General features: G+C 36.7%; 1 protein-coding gene across 1 annotated transcript in view; it reads left to right on the forward strand.

Moving 5' to 3' along the window:
• RECK (reversion inducing cysteine rich protein with kazal motifs) overlaps positions 1–22,843 on the forward strand; it is an 81,335-nt gene that overhangs the window by 7,315 nt on the left and 51,177 nt on the right. Inside the window, exons 2-6 of the mRNA XM_086415846.1 lie at positions 7,491–7,549; positions 9,941–10,015; positions 10,905–10,941; positions 13,611–13,696; positions 15,366–15,413. Coding sequence (XP_086271972.1) covers positions 7,491–7,549; positions 9,941–10,015; positions 10,905–10,941; positions 13,611–13,696; positions 15,366–15,413 — 305 coding nt within the window. The remainder of the gene's footprint in view (positions 1–7,490; positions 7,550–9,940; positions 10,016–10,904; positions 10,942–13,610; positions 13,697–15,365; positions 15,414–22,843) is intronic.

The raw sequence follows: 22,843 nt of genomic DNA on the forward strand, positions 1-22,843 counted from the left end.
TCAGGGACTGCTGTGGGAACTGGAAAGCTGCCAGGAACCAAGGCTACTTTTTTTTTTTAATTTCAGGTTTTTTTTTTTACTTACTTTACAATATTGTATTGGTTCTGCCACACATCAACATGAATCCGCCATGAGTGTACACGTGTTCCCCATCCTGAACCTCCCTCCCACCTCCCTCCCCATACCATCCCTCTGGGTCATCCCAGTGCACCAGTCCTGAGCATCCTGTATCCTGCATCGAACCTGGACTGACGATTCATTTCACATGTGATATTATACACGTTTCAATGCCATTCTCCCAAATCATCCCACTGTCGCCCTCTCCCACAGAGTCCAAAAGACTGTTCTATACATCTGTGTCTCTTTTGCTGTCTCACATACAGGGTTATCGTTACCATCTTTCTAAATTCCATATATATGCATTAGTATACTGTATTGGTGTTTTTCTTTCTGGCTTACTTCACTCTATATGATAGGCTCCAGTTTCATCCACCTCATTAGAACTGATTCAAATGTATTCTTTTTAATAGCTGAGTAATATTCCATTGTGTATATGTGCCACAGCTTTCTTATCCATTCGTCTGCTGATGGACATCTAGGTTGCTTCCATGTTCTTGCTATTATAAACAGGTCATGTGATGAATATTGGGGTACACGTGTCTCTTTCAATTCTGGTTTCCTCAGTGGGATTGCTGGGTTGTATGGCAGTTCTATTTCCAGTTTTTTAAGGGATCTCCACACTGTTCTCCATAGTGGCTGTACTAGTTTGCATTCCTACCAACAATGTAAGAGGGTTCCCTTTTATCCACACCCTCTCCAGCATTTATTGCTTGTAGACTTTTGGATAGCAGCCATTCTGACTGGCCAAGACTACTTTTAGAGACAGTCTCCCTCTGTCTCTCATAGCTTGACTCTGTACATCTCTTGCCTTTCCCATTCTCCACCACTAGCTTCCTCTTCTTACTCATGGTTTCTCTACACCATAAAACTTCCTCAGCTCCAACTCATCTTGACCTGATAGCTGTAGAGCCCACCACCCTCTGGGTACGTACCTCTGTGCCTGTGCATATGATTGGGTCCAGCCTATCTTTTGACGATGTTTGCTAAATTATGGCTTGGTCACCATGGGAAATGTGGTATGACAGTGGTACGTGGGAGAAATAAACTTCTCGTACATTTTTTTCTGATTAAAAATACATTGCATAAGTAGGAAATTATTACTTATTAACCAGTGAATAAGAAAATTTTTTGAGCTGAGCACTTTGCTAAATTGTGTACAAGAAGTCCCCATTCAGTCTGGAAATACCATTAGTACACACATGAAATTATTAGAGTTAAGTGATAAAGTTTTCAGTTCTGACTGGAATAGTAGGACATTAACCAAAAAAACAACATGGCCTGGAGTTGTTAGAGAAGAAAGGCTTACTTAGAGTTGAGATGGGGCTTAATTTTAAGCCTTGAAAGATGTTTGGGATTTATGTCAGCTGGAAAGAGGGCACTAAGCATGACAGTCAGAGGCTGTGTTCAAGGTATTATTATATAAATACAGGCTTTCCTTGTTAAAAATAATAGAGGATCAGGGAGGGGGAGGTAAGAAGACTTAAGAAAATTTAGAACTGAAATAGCAGGACACCATTGTGGACCCTTGATTAAAAGAGTGACATCATGAAAAGTAATTTAAAAAATTAACCTGGCAGTCATATTGATAACAGAAGAGAATGAACCTAATTGGCAGTTGTAGCATTACAGTTTGAGGCAAGCAGTGGAGGATGTCTGTAACTTGTAAATGAGTCAAGAAAAAGGTGCAGTGTTGAATCCAGGTAGTAGATATATAAATAATCATTTTACTCTTTGGCTCTTACTTGGCTGATGATATATTTTATCTGTATACATAGGCACATATCCATCTTCCAAGGGATAAATGTGACAATGGTAAGAATGCATTTATAAGTTAAAGTTGCAGTTGTCATTTAAATGTTTTTAAGGGATGGTCAATTTCCAGGCTGTTTTGGAAATAAAAATTTGAAAATAAGATTTTTTAAATTAACATACCTTTTTTATTTGGAATGATCTTTTTGCAGTATCAGCTCAGATTTAGTTTATTCCCTTTCAGTAGTGCAGGATATATATATTCTGTTTTAGTAATTCTCTAAAAATACATTAATTAGAAAGAATCTTTATTTTCTTTAGAAAAGAAAACAATACTGGCTTTTCATTAACCAAATTGAGGTTTGGGGAGGCTTCTGTAGCAAATTCTCTTTTAACTTCAAATATCCTATAATTCTATGAATATTTTAGTTTTAGATTAGTGTGTGTAATTGTTTTTTTAAATGCTAGTTGGTCTCAGAAGTTGCATTTTTCCCTTGTGGCTGGAGCATGTGCTTCCCGCTTACTTGCCTGTCTTTAGTAGGCACGTGGCCCAAACCAGCAGCCAACCCTTGATGTTTCTAATTACTGGGTAATTCTGCTTGAATATTTCTAGGTTGCACTAATACCCTCTTAAACCCAATATACATGGCTTTTAGTAATCAGTTTTGGGTTTTTATTAATTTTATATTTTCAGAGTTTAGAAATAAGAATGCAAAATATGACACTCATCCTTATGTCTTTAATAAGGATGATATCTGTGCTATTTATTTTCATCCTGTCAATATCAAGTGTTATTTTGAACTAATTTTCCTTTATCTGTTCAATTCCATTTTATGAAAATAACCAGAGTTTTAAACTATTCTTGAAGAACCAGAAATTAGGTTAGAATCAAATTATAAAAACAAAGCATTTCTAAAATTCACTGTCTTCTTTTGTATAAAACATTAGGCCTTGGAGAGTTTTTTGTACTCTAATAGTTGAATGACCCAATTAATCCATTTTAAAAGCTCTGAAAAGACAAAGACCTTTAATTGCCACATTAATTGCATTTGAATCCTTTGCCCTCATTCTTAATGAAGGCATATGACTTAATGTCTATATGTAGACATTTCTCTAAAAGTATGCAGTGTTTAAGAGTCTAGTAAGTTTTTGTTGTTTCAAAGAAATAAAAATGTATACAAATATAATGATGACTAAGGTTAAAAATGAAGTTTGGAAAACGTGATATAGCATAGGTCCCCTAGCCTGTTCTAGGAGGGTGGCAGTTCCTCTCGAGAGAGGAAATGTATTATTACAGAGGAATGCTTGGTTAGGAGGGGGAAGGGCATTACTACTAGAAGACTTCAGGCTGCTCTCTAACCCCATTTTGTCAGAAATTTCAGGCTTTTGTAAAGACTAGAAAGAAATATGTCAAAAATGTCAGTACATGTTCTGACAGGACAGTGGGAATATTAGATCATTTTTCTTCTTTTCCAGGTTTTGGGATTTCTTAATGAAAAAGTGAATCATTTAAAAAATTTAACTTTGGGGGTCACCCCACTATAAATTTGACCTTCACCGTTAAATAGGAAAAAATAAACCTTTATATTTTTAACAAATCTTTCATTGTTATTGGAGTTTTAATTGTGACATATTTCATGTTTCTGTTCTAAATAGACCTTTGCTCCAAGAAACTTTTTTTTCCAAAAATCCCTAGGCCCAAGTCAGACTCTTGCCTGCCTATTTACTTTTTGCTAAGCCTGTGCTTATGGGGATCATGTATTATCCTGAGTTATCTTTGCTTTCCATCAGCTGGATTTTCTGCCATCCTGTGACCTTTGTGTTAGAAGATAGTAGAAAGCGGCAACAACTTGAGCACTTCAAAAGATCACATTGATGTCACACAGAAGATCCCCGGCCCCACCTTTCTTTTCTTGCCTGTCTTCTTCATTCTAATGAGGCTGAGGACATAACAGGATCTTAAAAGGGCAGGGGTTCAACATGATGTGGCATGGCAGAGAAGAGAGGGGTGTTGTGAGAAAGTCTCATTAGTGATTGGGCCCATCCTTGAATACAATGCTTCTAAGAAGGTAGCTATAGCCTGTAAACAAGGAATTTTTTTCATTTCTGAAACTTAATGGAATTTCTACATACTGAAAATGGCAACTCACTCCAGTATTCTTGCCTAGAAAATCCCATGGATGGAGGAGCCTGACAGGCTACAGTCCATAGGGTTGCAAAGAGTCAGATATGACTGAGCAACTTAACTTTCATTTTTTAAGAATTTTTAAGTCAAATGTTAAAAGCTTAAGACACCTTTTTCCATATAGCATTAGAAAGCCTGCCCCACGATAGTGTTTTATGAAACTAAACTGTAGCAATATGTTAGTAATATCATATGCCCTGTTATTGTTTTATGGAGTAACAATATCAATTTTGAGCTTAAAAGGATGTTGGTAAGAGCTAAAAAGAACCTTTTTTATTCATTCATTTCTTCCCAATACCAATCTTACCTTCAATCAAAAAAGCTCTGCTGTCATCTGTTTTATATACTGAGATTATATAGATTTCATTTAAAGAGATTGATACACATATATAGGCATTGTATTGGATCTAGCTGCCTGAAATGAGATATTTTCATGTCCTTGTCACTTTTGATTTAGCACTCTATAAACAGCCCCTGACCAATTCAGCTTTATCTCTTTTCCCAGTTAGCTTCATTCTAGAATAATGACATGCCCCTGCTGATTATCTATATCACTGATTTATTAATTTTTCTGGGCCCATAATGCCGCTTGGCAACATTTTCCTTTTCTGTGATGTTTCTCAAATTGGCATGCTGAGATGTAAAATAAGTGGCATGAGAAAAATATCTTGTGCTCTGAGAAATCTGTCTACTTAGATCCTTTTTAGGAGATTAATGATGCATATTAATATATTAAAGGTTTCATAAAGTCCAGTAAAGAATTCTCTTTAAAGGGAACCCTTTTGCTATTGTTGGTGGGAATGTAAGTTGGTACAGCCACTATGGAGAACAGTATGGGAGTTTCTTAAAAAACTAAACTAGAGCTATCATATCACTCTGCAATCCCACTCAGGGACATATATCCAGAGAAAAACATGGCCTGAAAAGATACATGCACCCCAGTGTTCAAGGCAGCACTGTTTACAATAGCCAAGGCATGGAAAGAACTTAAATATTGACAGAGGACTGGATAAAGAAGATGTGGTGTATATATGAATATATCTATATACACACACGCACACATGCATATATGTATACATTGGAATATTACTTGGCCATTAAAAAGAGTGAAATAAGGCCATTTGCAGCAACATGGGTGGACCTAGAGACTGTCATAAGTCAGAGAAGGAAAAATATATGACATCCCTTATATGTGGAGTCTAAAAAGAAATGATACAAATGAATTTACTTACAAAACAGAGACTCACAGACTTAGAAAATGAACTTATGGTTGGGGGTTGTGTGAAAGAATAGTTAAGGACTTTGGGAAGTTATGTACACCCTGCTATATTTAAAATGGATAACCAACAAAAATCAACTGCATAGCACGTGGAACTCTGCCAGTGTTATGTGCCACCCTGGATGGGAACAGGGTTTGGGAGAGAATGGATACATGTATGTATATGACTGAGTCCCTTCACTGTTTACCTGAAACTGTCACAACATTATTGATTGGCTATTCAGTTCAGTTGCTCAGTCATGTCCGACTCTTTGGACTGTACTCCATACTCCATGGACTGTAGCATGCCAGGCTTTCCTGTCCATCACCAACTCCCAGAACTTACTCAGACTCATGTCCATTGAGTCAGTGATGCCATCCAACCATCTCATCCTCTGTTGTCCCTTTCTCCTCCTGCCTTCAGTCTTTCCCAGCATCAGAGTCTTTTCCAATGAGTCAGTTCTTTGCATCAGGTGGCCAAAGTATTGGAGTTTCAGCTTCAGCATTAGTCCTTCCAATGAATATTCAGGGTTGATTTCTTTTAGAATTGACTGGTTTAATCTCCTTGCAGTCCAAGGGACTCTCAGTCTTCTCCAACACCACAGTTCAAAAGCATCAATTCTTCAGCACTCAGCTTTCTTTATAGTCCAACTCTCAAATCCATACGTGACTACTGGAAAAACCATAGCTTTGACTAGACGGACCTTTGTTGGCAAAGTAATGTCTCTGCTTTTTAATGTGCTGCCTAGGTTGGTCATAGCTTTTCTTCCAAGGAGTAAGTGTCTTTTAATTTCATGGCTTCAGTCACCATCTGCAGTGATTTTGGAACCCCAAAAAATAAAGTCTATCACTGTTTCCATTGTCCCCATCTATTTGCCATGAATAGATGGGACCGGATGCCATGATCTTAGTTTTCTGAATGTTGAGTTTTCAGCCAACTTTTTCACTCTCCTCTTTCACTTTCATCAAGAGGCTGTTTAGTTCTTCTTTGCTTTCCGCCATAAGGATGGTGTCATCTGTATATCTAAAATTATTGATATTTCTCCCAGCAATCTTGATTCCAGCTTGTGCTTCATCCAGCCCAGCATTTTGCATGATGTACTCTGCATGTAAGTTAAATAAGCAGGGTGACAGTATACAGCCTTGACATACTCCTTTCTCAATTTGGAACCAGTCTGTTGTTCCATGTTCAGTTCTAACTGTTGCTTCTTGACCTGCATACCGATTTCTTAGGAGTCAGGTCAGGTATTCCCATCTCTAAGAATTTTCTCAGATTTGAGAAAGAAATTTCTCAAATTCTTAAGAATTTAAGATAGGCTATACCCCAATGCAAAATGTTTTTGGTGTTAAAAAAATAAATTAAAAATGGCATTAAAGTGTAGTCACTCAGTCCTTTCTGACTCTTTGCGACCCCCATAGACTAGCCCTGCCAGGCTCCTCTGTCCGTGGAATTCTCCAGACAAGAATACTGGAGTGGGTTGCCATTCCCTTCTCCAGGGGATAAAAATAAAATAATTTAAAAAAAAATTCTCTTTAACTTTTTAATCGTTTGTTTCCTAATTTATTTGAACGTGAAACATTTTCTCTTGAGGAATAGATATTAACACATCATGAAACAGTGTTTCACAGAAAAAAGTTTGAGAAACATTTATAGTTGCTTCCTTTGTTCTCCACAGTGACCATTCAGAGACATATACAATCTCACCTCAAGCCCTCAACTCTTTTTGTTTTCAAACCTAATCTCTATTTATTTCACTGAGATAATGGAGACTTACATTTAACATGTCCAAAACAAAATTCATTATCTTTTAATCATTTAACCTTCCTTTATAGGAATAATAATAGAATATAGTCCATAGAATAATTGTTGAGGATTGAATGAGATGATCTTAAAACAAGTAGTAAAATTCTGACACATAAAAAGTACACAGTACACAGTAGCAATTATTATTAAATGACAGTCTCCCCTGTTAGATTGCAAGCTTCTTAAAGGCCAAAATTGTGTCCTCAAATAGCACCATCTTTGACTTGAAATAGGTACACAACAAAGGTTTGTTGAGTTAAAATGGATAATAATAGTAATAATCTGTCGATAAGTGATTTGTGTAACCATCTGACTTAGCTTAATCATTGTGTTTTAACAGTAGGCAATATTAGGTGTTTATTTTTTCTCCCTAGGTGCTCTGTGTTGTAATCATTCAAAGGATAACCAGATGTGCCGTGATGTTTGTGAACAGGTAAGCTTGCATGATAATTATAGAGGATATCATTTAGTGTAATTGTTTCAGAGAAATCTGTTGGACAGCACTTAAATGGTCAGTTCACATCAGCAGTAATGGAACAAGTTAACATGAATCTGCAAACGTGGTGGAGCACAGTATCTGACATGGGATTCCTACCCAAAATACATAACCTGAATCCTGAGGAAACAATATGGCAAACCCAGATTGAGGGATGTTCCTCAAAACAACCGCCTGTACCCTTCAGAGATATCAGTGTTATAAAACAAAGGTCAAGAAATGTCCCAGGAATTCCTAGGTAGTGCTAGTGGTAAAGAACCCGCCTGCTAATACAGGAGACACAAGAGAGACGGATTTGATTCCTGGATTGGGAAGATCCCCTGGAGTAGGAAAAGGCAGTGCACTCCAGTATTCTTGCCCGGAAGATGCCGTAGACGGAGGAGCCTGGCAGGCTGCAGTTCCTGAGGCTTCAAAGAACACACAAGAAACTTCCAGATTAAAGGAAACTAAAGAGATGACAACTAAATGCAGTGTATAATTCTGTATTGGGTCCTGGAATTTAAAAAAAAAAAGACTGCTATAGAGGATGTGATTGAGATAAATTGGTGAAATTTAAATATGAGCTATAATGATATTGTACCTACCAGTGCTGTGAACTGAATCTGATGATTGTACTGTGGTTAGTTAGGATGGTGTCCTTATTCTTAGAAGATACATGCTGGAATTTAGGAATGAATGATCATGTCTGTAATGAATTCTAAATGTTTCATCAAAGTAATAAAAATAACATGCATATGTAGAGAAAGTTAAAGCAAATGTTAATAATGGGTGAATTTAGATGAAGGCTTATGTGGGTGTTCATTGTACTCAGTTCAGTTCAGTCGCTCAGTCATGTCTGACTCTTTGGGAGCCCATGGACTGCAGCACACCAGGCCTCCCTGTCCATCACCAACTCCCGGAGTTTACTCAAACTCACGTCCATTGAGTCGGTGATGCCATCCAACCATCTTATCCTCTGTTGTCCCCTTCTCCTCCTGCCATCAGTCTTTTCCAGCATCAGGGTCTTTTCAGATGAGTCAGTTCTTTGCATCAGGTGGCCAAAGTATTGGAGTTTCAGCTTCAGCATCAGTCCTTCCAATGAATATTCGGGACTGATTTCCTACCTTTGAAACTTTTCTGTAGTTCTGCTTGAACCTTTCTAAGGCAAGTTCCACTGAGACAATAGCTGTTCATAATGTCTTACCTTTCTTTCATCATCTTGATAGTGTAGTTGTAGCCTTACTAGTTGAGAATTAATGACCTCAATCATCTTTTGAGGAGTTTTCAAGTAATAACCTGGATTTTATTACTTCCTAAAAATGCGAGCACTACCTAACATAGATGAAAAAGATTTTTCAAGATACTCTAAGTATAACAAGATGTCTTACCTAAATAGCTGCTAGAGAATTCATGTCAAAACACTATAGCAGATTAAGTTTTCTGCAAATTTACTGCCAGAACAATAGCTTTTTAAAAGCAAAAATGTCCTCTTGATGGTGTCAGCATAAGAGAGCTTTTAAAGTAACTCTCCTACTTTTGGAAGCACTCCTTTCCTGACTTTTTGCCTTGTTTCCTCTTGTTTTTTCCACTAATGTTCCATAGGGTAAATTATTTTTGTGAGATACTTGCAACAGGCAAGGACTAATTTCTTAAAATCTAAAGTGTTTGAAATTCTATAATGTAGCAAAGTAAGTGAATACTATAGTCATCCTAATAAAAAAAATTCTTCCCTGACCAAGTTCTTCCCTGACCAAATTACTTTATTTCTGGTTACACAAATGCTGAATGTAGATAGCATTTATCTCTAAGTATGCACTAAACTCCAGATAGACTACTTACTTGCAGAGGAAGAGAGGTAAGAATTGGATTCACTTTCCCTGCTCAGACTCAACAATCAGGTAAGTCAGTCATCCCAATCACTGGAGGAGTGAGAGGCTAGGATGCTAAAACTGGCAGAGCTCACTGACAGAAGAATTGCCAGGAATAAGGAATCTTTAATTCTTCAACCAGCAAGGAATAGAGAAAGGGTATTCTACTGATATTTAGGTTTTGATTTGGAGTGAATACTAATGCACTTGATGGCTGTAGAAAGTTAGGAAGATGATAGTGGGGTAAGTTGCTGAATTGTCAGTGAAAACCACTGTGTGAAGGCAGTTAAAGATTTGGAATTAAAACTTTTAGAATTTGAATTTATATAAGAAGTCAGGGCTGATGTTTTACAATAAAGCACATTTATGAAGGGAAATTGGAAAATATTCTAGACAACTGATAAACCTAGAGGATAAAAAAATTTACCTCTTCCATTTTCTTATTGAAAAAATGCCGTAAAACTTTTTTTTTGTCAAGTAGATATTTTCCTCAAAAAGTGAATCGCGACTAAAACATCTGTTGCAGCGAGCCCCAGATTATTGCCCTGAAACAATGGTAGGTATTGTTTGACTTAACTATGGAAGTTTTTGTCTAATGAAGCACTCTATTGAGTTACTTTTGCTTTAACAAATTTTTCAGTGTGATTGGGGTTTGTGGTCAAAGTAAAATGTTAGATTTAACTGGATACTTTAAAAAGATCTTCATACAAATTGCTGGATGGAATATTGTCTTTCATCTTTTATTGTTTATGATGTAGGTATAAAAACAGTATTATATAAAAATATGTTCTAGTCTTTAAATTTCATAATAATAGTTTCTCTGAAATTGAGACTTTTACTTATTATTTTGACAATTTTATGAAAACTATAACTAAATCTTATATTTATTTTAATTTTTAAGAAGTCAGATTTAGGGTAAGGGAAAATGTGTAATTTCTCATTACTTCTGTCTTCTCATTTTCTGGTATACTAAAAATACATTGCATGCCTGTCTGAATCATGTAACTTAAAATGTCTCTAATGCATGGACCATCCCATGTTTGGGATGCTCATGGCCAAGCTAAAAAAGTCTGAACTGGCATGAGAAAGCCTGTTTAGATAAGGTAGGTTGGGTTAAATGGGAAAGTTGATGATCAAACAGTTCTGACTGACATATTTTACTTCAGTCACTCAACAGGCACTTTTATCTCTGTGCTTGGAAACAGTTATTCCAGTAAACATCCTGAGTAACCATACTTGTCCTTTGTATCCCAGATGGGAAGTTGAGACAACAACAAGCAGTATTTTTACATCTCATTTCTGTTTTTTCTTCCCCAAATAGCTGGTTGATGCTTCTAGATCATTGATTGTATAGAGACACACATAATCAAATTAGCTATACGTAATTTCTGTAGAAATTGTATTTTGTTTTCTACATTAAAATCTTTTGGTGATTATAATTTTAGGTTGACATTTGGAGTTGTATGAATTCATCTTTGCCAGGTAAGCAATAGTATAACATTAAAACTTATTTTGTGATTGTAAAATCTGTGTCATAGTCCTGTAACCTAATATATACCCTTGGATTTCTATCCTCTCCTTCTTGGAGGCATCCAAATTTTCAAATGTATAATTTATTCTCATTCACTCAGTCCTTTATGGTATTCTTGTTTCCACTTCAACTGTTCTGTTGAAACTAGGCTTTGAAAGATCACCAAGATCTCTTGGTTCCTAGATCTTACAGCTTTTTCTCAGTACTTGTTCTTTTTGACTTCCATGTAATAGTTGATACATTGACCACTACCTCCTTGTGACTTCACCTTGGCCTGTGACTTTGTCCTCTCTTATCCCCACGCACCACCCCCAACCTCCACACACACACACTATCACCCCTGTAACTACCATGGCTATTCCTGTGTGTGGTCCTCTTCCCTTCTTTCTCCACACTCACCCTGGTATCACATTCCTTCCCAGAACTGTTATCTAATCAGCTCTGAGAAGATAATTTTCAAATACAAGTTATTATTCATGACTTCGAGTCTTCTCTACTTGGATCTCTGCATCCAGGTAGCATGACTCAAAACCAAACTCATCTTATAATTGCTTTTTGTTATGAATGCCACTAGACTGGAAACCCTCAAGTCATTATCTCTGAATGTTTTTTCTTTTTAGCTTCGTTCACCCTCTTGTAAAATCTTGCATCCATCCTTGCTATTCCTAGATCAAGCCTTTATTATTACACTTTTGGGGTGGATTTTTGGAGTAATTTCATAACTCATGTTTCAACACACCATAGCTGTCTTCCCCACCCTCTTCAAAAAAACTCCCTCAGGGGCTATCCACTTCAGTCGGAATAAAGCCCAAACTCCCTGTCTGGCATTCCCGATCTCCTAGGATTAGAGCTCGTTTTCCAGTCCTGGTTAAAGCCAGTGCCTTGAAAAAAGGGAGTATAGCTTACATTTCTCTGAATTCTAAAGGTTTTCACACTGTTGAAAGTTTTCATTTCAAACTAATTGAACTATTTTCGTCTTGGAATTGCTCACATCCTTGCTTGTTTTCCTAATTATCCCTCTACCTAGTGTCTATAATTATATATGTGTGTGTATTGTTCCTACCAAACTGTAATCTCCATAAAGGGATAAATCATATATTTTTATCTATTTGTTAGCCCACAAAATACCTGATAAAGGGCTTTGTATATAGTAAGGGTTCAGTGAATGTAGTTGCTTGTTGAATAATTTAATATTTTCTAAGAGTAAGAGCTCCTTTTGTGGCTCAGATGGTAAAGAATCTGCCTGCAATATGGAAGACCCAGGTTCGATCTCTGGATTGGGAAGCTCCCCTCGAGAAGGGAATGGCAACCCACTCCAGTACTCATGCCTGGAGAATTCCATGGACAGAGGAGCCTAGAGGGCTTCAGTCCATGGAGTTGCAAAGAGTCAGACATAACTAAGCAACTAAAACACAAAAGGTACTGGATATGTGAAAATAGCAGTATACTGAATTATGGTATAAAAGCTCACAGATATGACCTACATTGGTTCCATTCAAAATTCTTTATAGAATATGTGCAATTCTGAGTAGCAAGCAGCAAAGATCAAGAGGAATCTATGCTGGGCAGTGGGACTAGATGGGAGTCTGCTGCCCTTTAATACCATTTAAACATATAGGGATATAGAATCTTATGATATGCGGTATTCTTAGCCAGTTTGAACAGTTGGAATGGTTTATGATTATATTTTGAGAGCTTTGTCTGTCCATGGGCCATTTGTTTGCTTTTGTTTGTTTTTTTAGTGGAATGCTTCTGTTTTTTATATTAGGTCTTGGTTTCGTATAGAGAACTATGTTACCTATTGCCTTGAATCCCTGACATTTTTTTCAAATGGAAATAATTTAATGTACATGTGAATTTGCAGATCTGTGTATTACATGGAAGCAGCATAAAGCATTTCTTAAAAGAGATAAGGAATTTACAGCATTCCTACAAGTAAATTTTTTCTTTTATCATAATCATTATTTATATCTCCTAATTTCATCTAGGAGTTATTCATTGACATTTATAATTGCAAAAAGGGATCTTAAAATTGCATTAGAACTCTTTATAATTTTACCACCTTTTGGTATCACTGTAATTTGGTTGGAGAAATAGCTACTGTGCATAAATTGCATCAGTGTAGTCATTTTGCCCCACAGTAAAGTGTACCTATCAAATTCAGTCATGGCTCACAAGAGATGTTCCTGTCTGTTTACTAAGTATCAGTTGTTAAACAGCATCATGGGTTTTATGCTATTCTAGGTATTTTGAATACAATAATACTCATGCCCTATTTTGTTTGCTTGCTTATTAAGTTATTAATAGGAGTCCTGCCTCTGGTTCACAGTCCAGAGGTGAAAGAAGTCATTGCTTTCCTTAACCCGTATGTCCTCTGGAGATTTTGTCCACCTTAGAGTGAGAATGAGCTAAAGAGAATTTAAGGTGAGCAGGGAGAAGAGACCCTGAGAAGACTAGATAGCATTGAGAGTCAGGGTGGGAGGAGGGGCTTCATACTTTTGAGACCCTGCTATCTAAGCTAGTTTTCTTACGGAAACTTGCTTTGACTTGAGTGGTATCCTTGAACCAGTTTGTTTTGTCACTTCTTATGACCAAAACATTTGAACATTTTGTTTTTAAGGTGTGTTTAAGAAGTCTGATGGCTGGGTTGGCTTAGGCTGCTGTGAACTGGCTATTACCTTGGAATGTCGACAGGCATGCAAGCAGGTAACACTTAGCAATGAGGCTCTTAAGCAGAGTGCAGTATAGTTTGCATTTTAGCTGTGTCCTGGATCTTGCCTATTTCTGGAGAGGTGACCCATAGCAGCTGCAAATTTAGCATTCCTTGCATAGAATATTTCCTTTTAGACATGCTGCTTTTTCAGTTATGTCTGCTGCATGTAAGACACTCAGCCTTCTCTTGTGCTTTAACTTTTCTCTGCCACACAAAGAAAAAATGTTATTGAAATCAAGGACTTTTGTACTCTGCCTATGGTCATGCTTAATCAGTGCTAAACAACTCCAAATAGTGGTATAAATTTCAGGCGTGCTTGGATGAAAGCAGTTGACACAGTTGGCTTATTTTGCTTTTATCTTCCCTCTGTCTTTCATCATGGATTTACTCTGTGTTCTTTATTCCTTCTCTGCTCCTCAGGTGAGCATGACTCCTACAGTGAATTATGACTCCTCTCTGATTTGATGTATCTCAGGTCTGAATCAAGTTAGACCCCTGAACTCTTCCTCACTATATGCTCATGGTGATTCGTCAGAGTGCTGTGGTAAAACTGGTCTCCAGGCTCCTCTAACTCCAAGTGGTGGGAGCACTCTTAACTGGGAAACTTAAGTGGCCCTGAAACTGCAGCTGCAAAGCCTTGTCTTATTTTCTTCTTCTAGTGACTGGTCTTTGAACAGGAGTATATGAGACACCTTCACTTTCATACAGACTACCAAACCACACTCTTTGGGCAGCACACAGCCTAACTATCTGCTGTTCTCCTGCAGGCATTGAGGTGAAACTGAGTTGTAAGAGGATTTGAACTGTAGTGTATCTCGTGAGACACAGAATAGTTGCCAGTCCATTCTGCTGCTTGCTTTCCCTGTCCTCGTCAGCTGATCTATTAAGAACTGCATGAGCCTAGGTGATAGAAGAGGAGGAAATAGAAAAAGGAACCAGAGCCCATGGCTCTGGGACTGTATTTCTGAGTGGAGACTGTTATCATGTAGAAGAACAGCCACCCCTCAGCAGATGTATTTTGGCTTGTTTTTTATGGAAAGTATATACTTCAGTAAATCACGTTGTTTCTCTGTGTGTCCGTTTCCTCATCTGTAGAAAGGTTAATTTCTTCTTCATAAACTTGTTAAGAAAATTACATAAAAATAACTTTTATTAATTAATTGCCTAGCATTGCCTTTCCTTCTTTAGTTGTCTCCTCTGTTAGGTACAGATTTTTTCTGAGGATATGGGTTCATATGGGAACTTAGAATATGAAGGGTTAAAGAAAAAGCAAACTATAAATGCCCTGGCAGAACTTCATAAGAAAATTCACTGCAGCAGAGCTTCACAAGAAAATTTGTTACAGAATGGAATTTAGACTTTTTAAAAAAAGTCCTCTGATTTACATTTCCTTCAAACTTATCTAGTTTCTGAAATAACAAAAGGACTGTGTTATTATGTGAGATTAAAGCCATAGAAGAATGAAATTCTAGCATATCTGGAGCTAATGCTTGTTTAAAAAATTATATGAGATTTGTTTGGATAATATTTGAGCATGAGGTTTTCCTTGATGAAGTAAAGACTGCTGTGCCAGCAATTACATATACTTATGTTTGTATTCTTTTTGGTTTCATACTGAAGAGCATGTGTAATAAATTAATTGAGGAATTTGTTATCTTTTAGGCATCGTCAAAAAATGATATTTCCAGAGTTTGCAGAAAAGAATATGAGGTATGCATTTTCACAAATGTGGATAAACGAATCAGATGTTATCAGAATTGATAGAATCAAGTTTTAAAAATGAATTCATTGTTAAATAAATTACCTTTTACTTTATAGAAAAGATAATCTTGAGAAAAATGTCATTTACTTTGTTTAGAAATGTTATGACTTTAACTTGTTGCAGTTAAGCATTAATTTGAAAGAAATGCCTAAATCACACATGTAGAAGCTTTAACCTGTGTTTTCATAATATAGCTACTGGTTGTATCCTAGGTTGTAAAATAGTTTTCCTTAGGTTCCATATCTTCTTTTGCCCCTTTTCCTATACCTTGATTCATCCAGGTATCCACCTTTATGAACTACTACTAATTGGAAGAAACAATCACATTGCTAGCGTGAGTAACTTCGTACTTTCCTAGCATCGTACATTGGAGGGGAGAGGTACATACTAAATTTCAAAGGCTGTTTAAATCTCGAGGGACTCTTCCTAGCAGTGGTATTTCAAGCACTGTAATACTTACTGATAGATTGGGTGGGGCATGGGGACACAGGTTGAGGAGGGGCAGAGGTATAGGAAGTATTTCATATCATGTAAGTATGTACAAAAGATTGTCCCTGATGTGAAATAAAAGCTCCTCACTGATACTAAAATTTGGTCAGTTTCTAGAACTTCATTGTTAAATGTGACAATGTGTTTTTTCATAGTATAAAGCTGTATACTCATTCATCATTTTTATATATAAACATTGGGATTCCTATTGCTTTTAATAGTCTGTATTCTCTTGGAGAAGAAAAATAGAACAGCCTCTTCACTGCTTCTAGATTATAGTTCTGATTTTTTTTTCTTTTCTCAAAGCCTATAAATAATCTCTCAATATTTTAGAATTGAAAAAAAGTCTTATTTATCTTTTGTTCCTTTATACTATTGCTAAGTTTTATCTGTTTCTCTGAAGACGAATTTCCAAATTAACTGCAGTTCTTCTCTGTTCTTATTGAAAAGAGACTTTCTACAAAGAAGTAGAAAGATCTTTCTTTTTTCCTTTTCTCTCTACCACTGAAGTAACTTTTAGTTTCTCTTAAACAAGAGACTAACTGTGACGATTCCTTCTTTTCTCCCACATGATGTCCATGACACTGACACTGTCCATCTCCTGTAGCCTGTCCTCCACTATTTTAGTGTGCTTCCTTCTCTTGTCTGGATTTCTGCATTGACCTAGGAAGTCTGCCAGTATGTGTTGATGAAGGACGGGACAGGAAAGGTAAGAGAGATAATCACTGTCCTATGAGAGAAATACTAAGAGTAGTTTCTCTTTTTCAGTCTCTCCTCCCTTATTTGGCCTAGAATTAAGCAACTATTAATATTTTCCAAAAATGTACATGTCAAGATGGTTTTTTCACATATATATAAAAATAAAATATATATGTAATATATATATGTAAAATATATATGTTATATATATAATATAATGTTTACATACGTAAAAAACTGTACACATTATCAAGATAATTTGAGATTCTATTTTATATTTTATATGCTATTTAGAAATAAAAAGAGAGCAAGAGCACTTAAACATGGAAAGAAGGTTCTGCATTATAAACCCCAAATAACAGTCACTCTCATTAGATTGTTAAACTCTAGTGTAGACGTAATGGCCATTTGTTATAAAGTGAAGTGGGTAACTTTGGTGTAGTGCAACCTATTTTAACTGGATCAGTTGTTTATCAACCTGAGAATAGTTTATAAAACATAAAACTAGGTTTTTAGTACCTTTTCCTTAACACTGGAGTGGCCCCTGGAAGTGAACTTCCAAATATGTAAGCTATTACTTTAGGTTTACAATTTTAGGGGTTAACATTTACTCTAAAGGATGGAGTTGCATAATTTGACTAGAGAGTCAGAGAATGAGTGGTCATTTTCGAAGGAGCTAATGTTTATCTTTACTGATAAACTGCTGCAGAATCCCCTTTGAGGAGATTTCCTGAGAAATGTATTTAAATGAATAAAGTTTAAAAATTTTAATGCCATTTAAGATTACTTTGTTCCAGCTAAGCTAAGATAAACTAGTTAAATGTAAAGCATTTTCATATATGATTTTGCAACATCTAGTTTCTTTTTTACACAAGTCAACAAATATTTATTGAATAGTGAGAGGCAATTTTATTATATTAGAAAGCAAACTTTTGGGAATTCCCTGGCCATCCAGTGATTAGGACTCCATGCTTCCCCTGCAGGGACCATGGGTTTCATCCCTAGTTGGGGAACTAAGATCCCACATAGCCACATGGCTTGGCCAAAAATAAGTAAAATTATATAAAAACTTTGGATCAGATCTAGGTTAGAATTATGGTTAAGCTACATATAGCTCAACTTCAAATACTAAAGAATTATATCTAATTGAGTCAAGATAATTAAAATATGTACTGAACACACAAGGGCTCAAGCAAATGAGAAAGCGGACTGAGCATGCTGGGAGTTATCAGGAGAAACTGCAAAAGAGAGGCCTGAAAGGATTTATATAATTTGGGTTAGGAGACTGTATCAAAAGCATGTTAGCAAACGTGCACATGGCTTGTACAGGGGGGTAAAAAGAAGGCAGGCCTATTTAGGGCTGAGAATTCTGCTTGGATAGGTAAAGTGGGACCAGATCCTGGAAAAATTATATTTTGGGGGTCAGTCATTATTAAGTAGAAGGAGATAATAAAGATTCTGTGATAAGAGATCAGCATAACAAATAAGTCAATATTTTAGAAAGCTTTAAGTCTTGGGTGCAAGCTAAGTTTTAGATCCCCCAAATTTCTCTAACTTAGCTAAAAACAAATATGGCCCACAACTAGGATGATAGCAATGGAGTCAAATATTTGGGAATAAATCAGAGATTTGAAGATAAGAGTCCATCATTCAGGATTTGTTATGATGAACTGAGTATAGGAGATGATGTTCAGGGAAGTATAAGAAACAATTAATGAATTGGAAGATAGAACTAAAGAAGCTATGTGAAAAAGCAGCACAGTGGGATAGGCTGAAAGAGACTTAAGGGACATAGAGGATATGAGTGTTCTAATTGGAATACTAGAGGAAGGAGAAAAAACACAGGCCCAAGAAGGATCTGGCAGGATTTTTTTTTTTTTAATCCATACATTGCAGACATACTTCATAGCCAAAGATCTTAAAAACAGTCAGAAAAAAAAAAAAAAAGACATTGTCTTCAAAGGAGTTCAACAGCTGACTTTTCAAAGCAACAATGGAAGCCAGGAACAGTAGAATGATACCTAAAATGTTCTGAGAGAAAATAACTATCATATCCAGCAAAAATATTTTTCTAGAAAGAAGGCAAAATTAAGGTGTTTCTAGACAACAAAGACAACAAAGAATTGCTGTTACTGGACCGTTTCTAAAAGACCTTCTCTAAAGGAAGTTCTAAAATACCTATAATTATTTGAGATGCAAAGGAAAATGAGAACAATAAAAATACAAAGGGACTAAATTAAAACACAAGTTATATGAAAACAATAATAATATTGAATTTTTAAAAAAGAAAATACACAGCAAAGATAGCATGGGAAGGGATTTTAAAGAAATAGAAGTATATTGAGTGTTAGGTCTTTTTTAAATGTAAAAATTGCATATCTCAGAGGTTAAGTTGGACTTCCCAGGTGGCTCAGTGGTGAAGAATCTGCCAGCAATGCAAGAGATGTGGGTTCGCTCCTTGAGTCGGAAAGATTCCCTGGAGAAAGAAATGGCAACCCATTCCAGTATTCTTGCCTGGGAAATTCCATGGACAGAGGAGCCTGGTGGATTGCAGTCCATAGGTTCTCAAAGAGTTGGACACGGCTTAGTGACTGAGCACTCACACACGCAGAGGTAGTTAGGAATACCAGACTAAAAATGAGAGATCATGCCCAAAGTCAACCATAAAGTAACTCTTGAATCTCAAGAGTGAAGGAGAGCTCTGTGAAAGAGGAAGTGTAGAAAAAAGTGAGAGCTGATTTTGAAAATTGCATTTTTAGGGAATGGAAAGAGGAGGAGCCAATCCTCCTTCTGACATTCCAGTAGGAGGATCCTTTCTATGTTCATTGAAAATAGTGGATTGAGATATTCCAAGAAAAAGAGAAATTCTTATTACTGTAAGTGTTCAAGCAAAGATTTACTGGATAAACACACTGTGGAGGAGATTTCTGCAATGGGACAGGAGACTAGAGAGTCTGCAGAGACTTGTCTCTGCAGTTCTTTTATTCTGAGTAGTACCTGAGAAAGAATACTTCCTTCAGTATTTGAGAGTACTTCTTTCAGAATCACACACATTTGGTTAGAGTTGCCAGGATTAACCAGTAGCTTGATAACTCTATCATGGACATGTTCAAGTATCACCGGCATGCTCAGTTCTAGGTTCACCATACGTTTTCACAAACTTGGTCTTAACCCTAGAAGTATTGATCAGGCCACGTCTATTCATGTGTGATATTAGACCAGGGATGACATTTAAAATATTTAACAACTAGAATGAAAGCACTAATAATCAGAACAGATGGTGGATATAAAGTAGAGCCATACTAGTTTAGCCACAGTAGGGCAAATTGGCTGATTAGAACTAAAGTAAAAACGTAGTCATATTTTCCACAAGGTGTGAAACTTTATGCATAGTCTTTGTCTACAGGCTAGCTGAAAACATTTTCTTCTAGCCACCTAGATGGTGGTTAAAAACAAAAATTGGCTGTTGGTAGTTATTTTCTTGAATGTCAGAATAAACATCAAGATGATGTGAGGCTGGTATATTTCCAGAGACTTGGCAATGTCTCTAACATGATGAGACAAATTTTAGTTTTAGGTTGTTAAACCTGTGTCATGCCTTTATGTCAGACCTTACCTGACAGTCTCTTAACATAATGGCCATAAATACATATACCTTTCCATTTGCTGCATGAACTACTAAAATAGAGTGTTGCAAATTTGTCATCAGACTTTTATGCTTTTACTTGTTTATTCCTTCTTTCACAGATCCTTCTGTATGCTTTTCTTTATATCCTTATCAAAAATACAATTTTCAGTTCTCTATTTTCTTCCTAGCTTCCTTCACTCGTTATTTGCTGTTATTTCATTAAGGAAGGTGAGAAACTATGAAGGAAAGCCAGAAGAAGATATTTTTGTGAGGATTTTTTTTTAAGTTAAGCCATTTAAAGTTTTAAACTAAATTGTTGCTAAAGAAAACTAAAATAATGCTATGTCCTGGACTCTGGTTCTGTGGGAATACTGAGGTAAAGTTAAGACTCTAAGGATGTTAAAAAGAGGCTCTCAGAACCACAAGAACAAAGATGGTCAGCCTTGTGAGTTCCAAGCTCACAGCAGTGTCAGCAATGTCATATGAACACACAGCTAAATGCATAAGAGAAGAGTGCAGGTATGTGTTAAATTTCATTTTCTTTTTTTTAGTATTCACATGTTCAGAATTCAAAACCATATACAATAAAGTCTCTTTCCTACCTCTTACACCACAGCCACCCAGTTCCTAAAGTCACCAGAGAGACTTTATGCACATGAAAGTAAATATGTACACATTCTTTTCCACCCTTCTGTGCACAGATGGTAGCTTACCACACACTTCATGGTACCCCGAATGCCACTGTTTGGTGCATTTTTATGTGTGTCTGTATGGTATGTAGTGTATCATCAGGAAATGTCACAATAAATATTCTGCTTTAAAGATTTCTATTTTAATTTTATTTTGTTTCTTTTCTCTCAAAATAACTTTGATTCTAGATTTACTACCAGAAGCATAAAGGAAAAGGGATGAAAAAGTAGCTCCCAAAATTTAGAGCTGGGAGGGCAGGGATCAACAGTATTCTCTGGACAGCTCGAGGCCTTCTATGCCTCGGTGTGATTGGATCTGTGCTGCAGTAGTTCCAAGAATACAGTAGGCCTTCTTGAATGGCAGATAACAGCCTAGGCTGTGGACAGTTGACTTTGCGCAATTTTAACAATAAGAGTCATGTGATTACTTTGCCTCAGCAGAGCCTTTAGCACCTAAATGTAAAGCTTCTTTTAGTTAGTACCAAGGAAACGCCAAGGATTGTCAGAATATAATAAATAGAAGATGGTGAATGGGAGGCTTTGTAATGGTAAAATGCTCTACAGGTGTGCTGTATGGGACTAGATTTGAGCCGTTACCTGCAGCTGATGAGCTCCAAAAAGAGCGAAACCTATTAGGTCCTGCAGTACTGGCTTAAGATAGTATAAAATCTTGATTATTCTCCATTTGTATGCTCTTTGGTTTTGCCATATTTTGTATTGGGGAAGCTAATGGAATTAAATGGAATAGAAGCTAAATGGAATAGCTCCCATTTAGTCTGATGAGCTTATGTATTTCCTCATTAGTCCATTCTTCTCAGAAGTGAACTGAATAAGATCATCCCCAAAGGGAAATCTGATCAAGTCTGATTAGATTATGACCCCATCTAATCCAAATGGCCAGGTTTTTCTATCTAGGCAGTCTCATCTACTGCTGTAAAAGTGCTGCACTCAATATGCCAGCAAATTTGGAAAACTCAGGATTGGCCACAGGACTGGAAAAAAGTCAGTTTTCATTCCAATCTCAAAGAAAGGCAGTGCCAAAGAATGCTCAAACTACTGCACAGTTGCACTCATCTCACACGCTAGTAAAGTAATGCTCAAAATTCTCCAAGCCAGGCTTCAACAGTACGTGAATTGTGGACTTCCAGGTGTTCAAGCTGGATTTAGAAAAGGCAGAGGAACCAGAGATCAAATTGCCAACATCTGCTGGATTATCGAAAGAGCAAGAGAGTTCCAGAAAAACATCTATTTCTGCTTTATTGACTATCCCAAAGCCTTTGACTTTGTGGATCACCACAAACTCTGGAAAATTCTTAAAGAGATGGGAATACCAGATCACCTTACCTGCCTCTTGAGAAATCTATATGCAGGTCAGGAAGCAACAATTAGAACTGGACATGGAACAACAGACTGGTTCCAGATCGGGAAAGGAGTACATCAAGGCTGTATACTGTCACCCTCCTTATTTAACTTATATGCAGAGTACATCATGAGAAACCCTGGGCTGGATGAAGCACAAGCTGGAATCAAGATTGCCAGGAGAAATATCAGTAACCTCAGATATGCAGATGACACCACCCTTATGGCAAAAAGCAAAGAACTAAAGAGCCTCTTGAAAGAGGAAAGTAAAAAAGCTGGCTTAAAACTCAACATTCAGAAAACTAAGATCATGGCATCTGGTCCCATCACTTCATGGGAAATAGATGGGGAAACAGTGGGAACAGTGCAAACTTTATTTTTGGGGGCTCCAAAATCACTGCAGATGGTGACTGCAGCCATGAAATTAAAAGACACTCCTTGGGAGAAAAGTTATGACCAACCTACACAGCGTATTAAAAAGCAGAGACATTACTTTGCCAACAAAGGTCTGTCT

Source organism: Bos grunniens, chromosome 8 (assembly GCF_055505025.1).
Source record: "Bos grunniens cultivar Pamir isolate PY7600 chromosome 8, Bosgru_T2T1.0, whole genome shotgun sequence".
In the NCBI taxonomy this organism is placed as follows: Eukaryota; Metazoa; Chordata; class Mammalia; order Artiodactyla; family Bovidae; genus Bos; species Bos grunniens.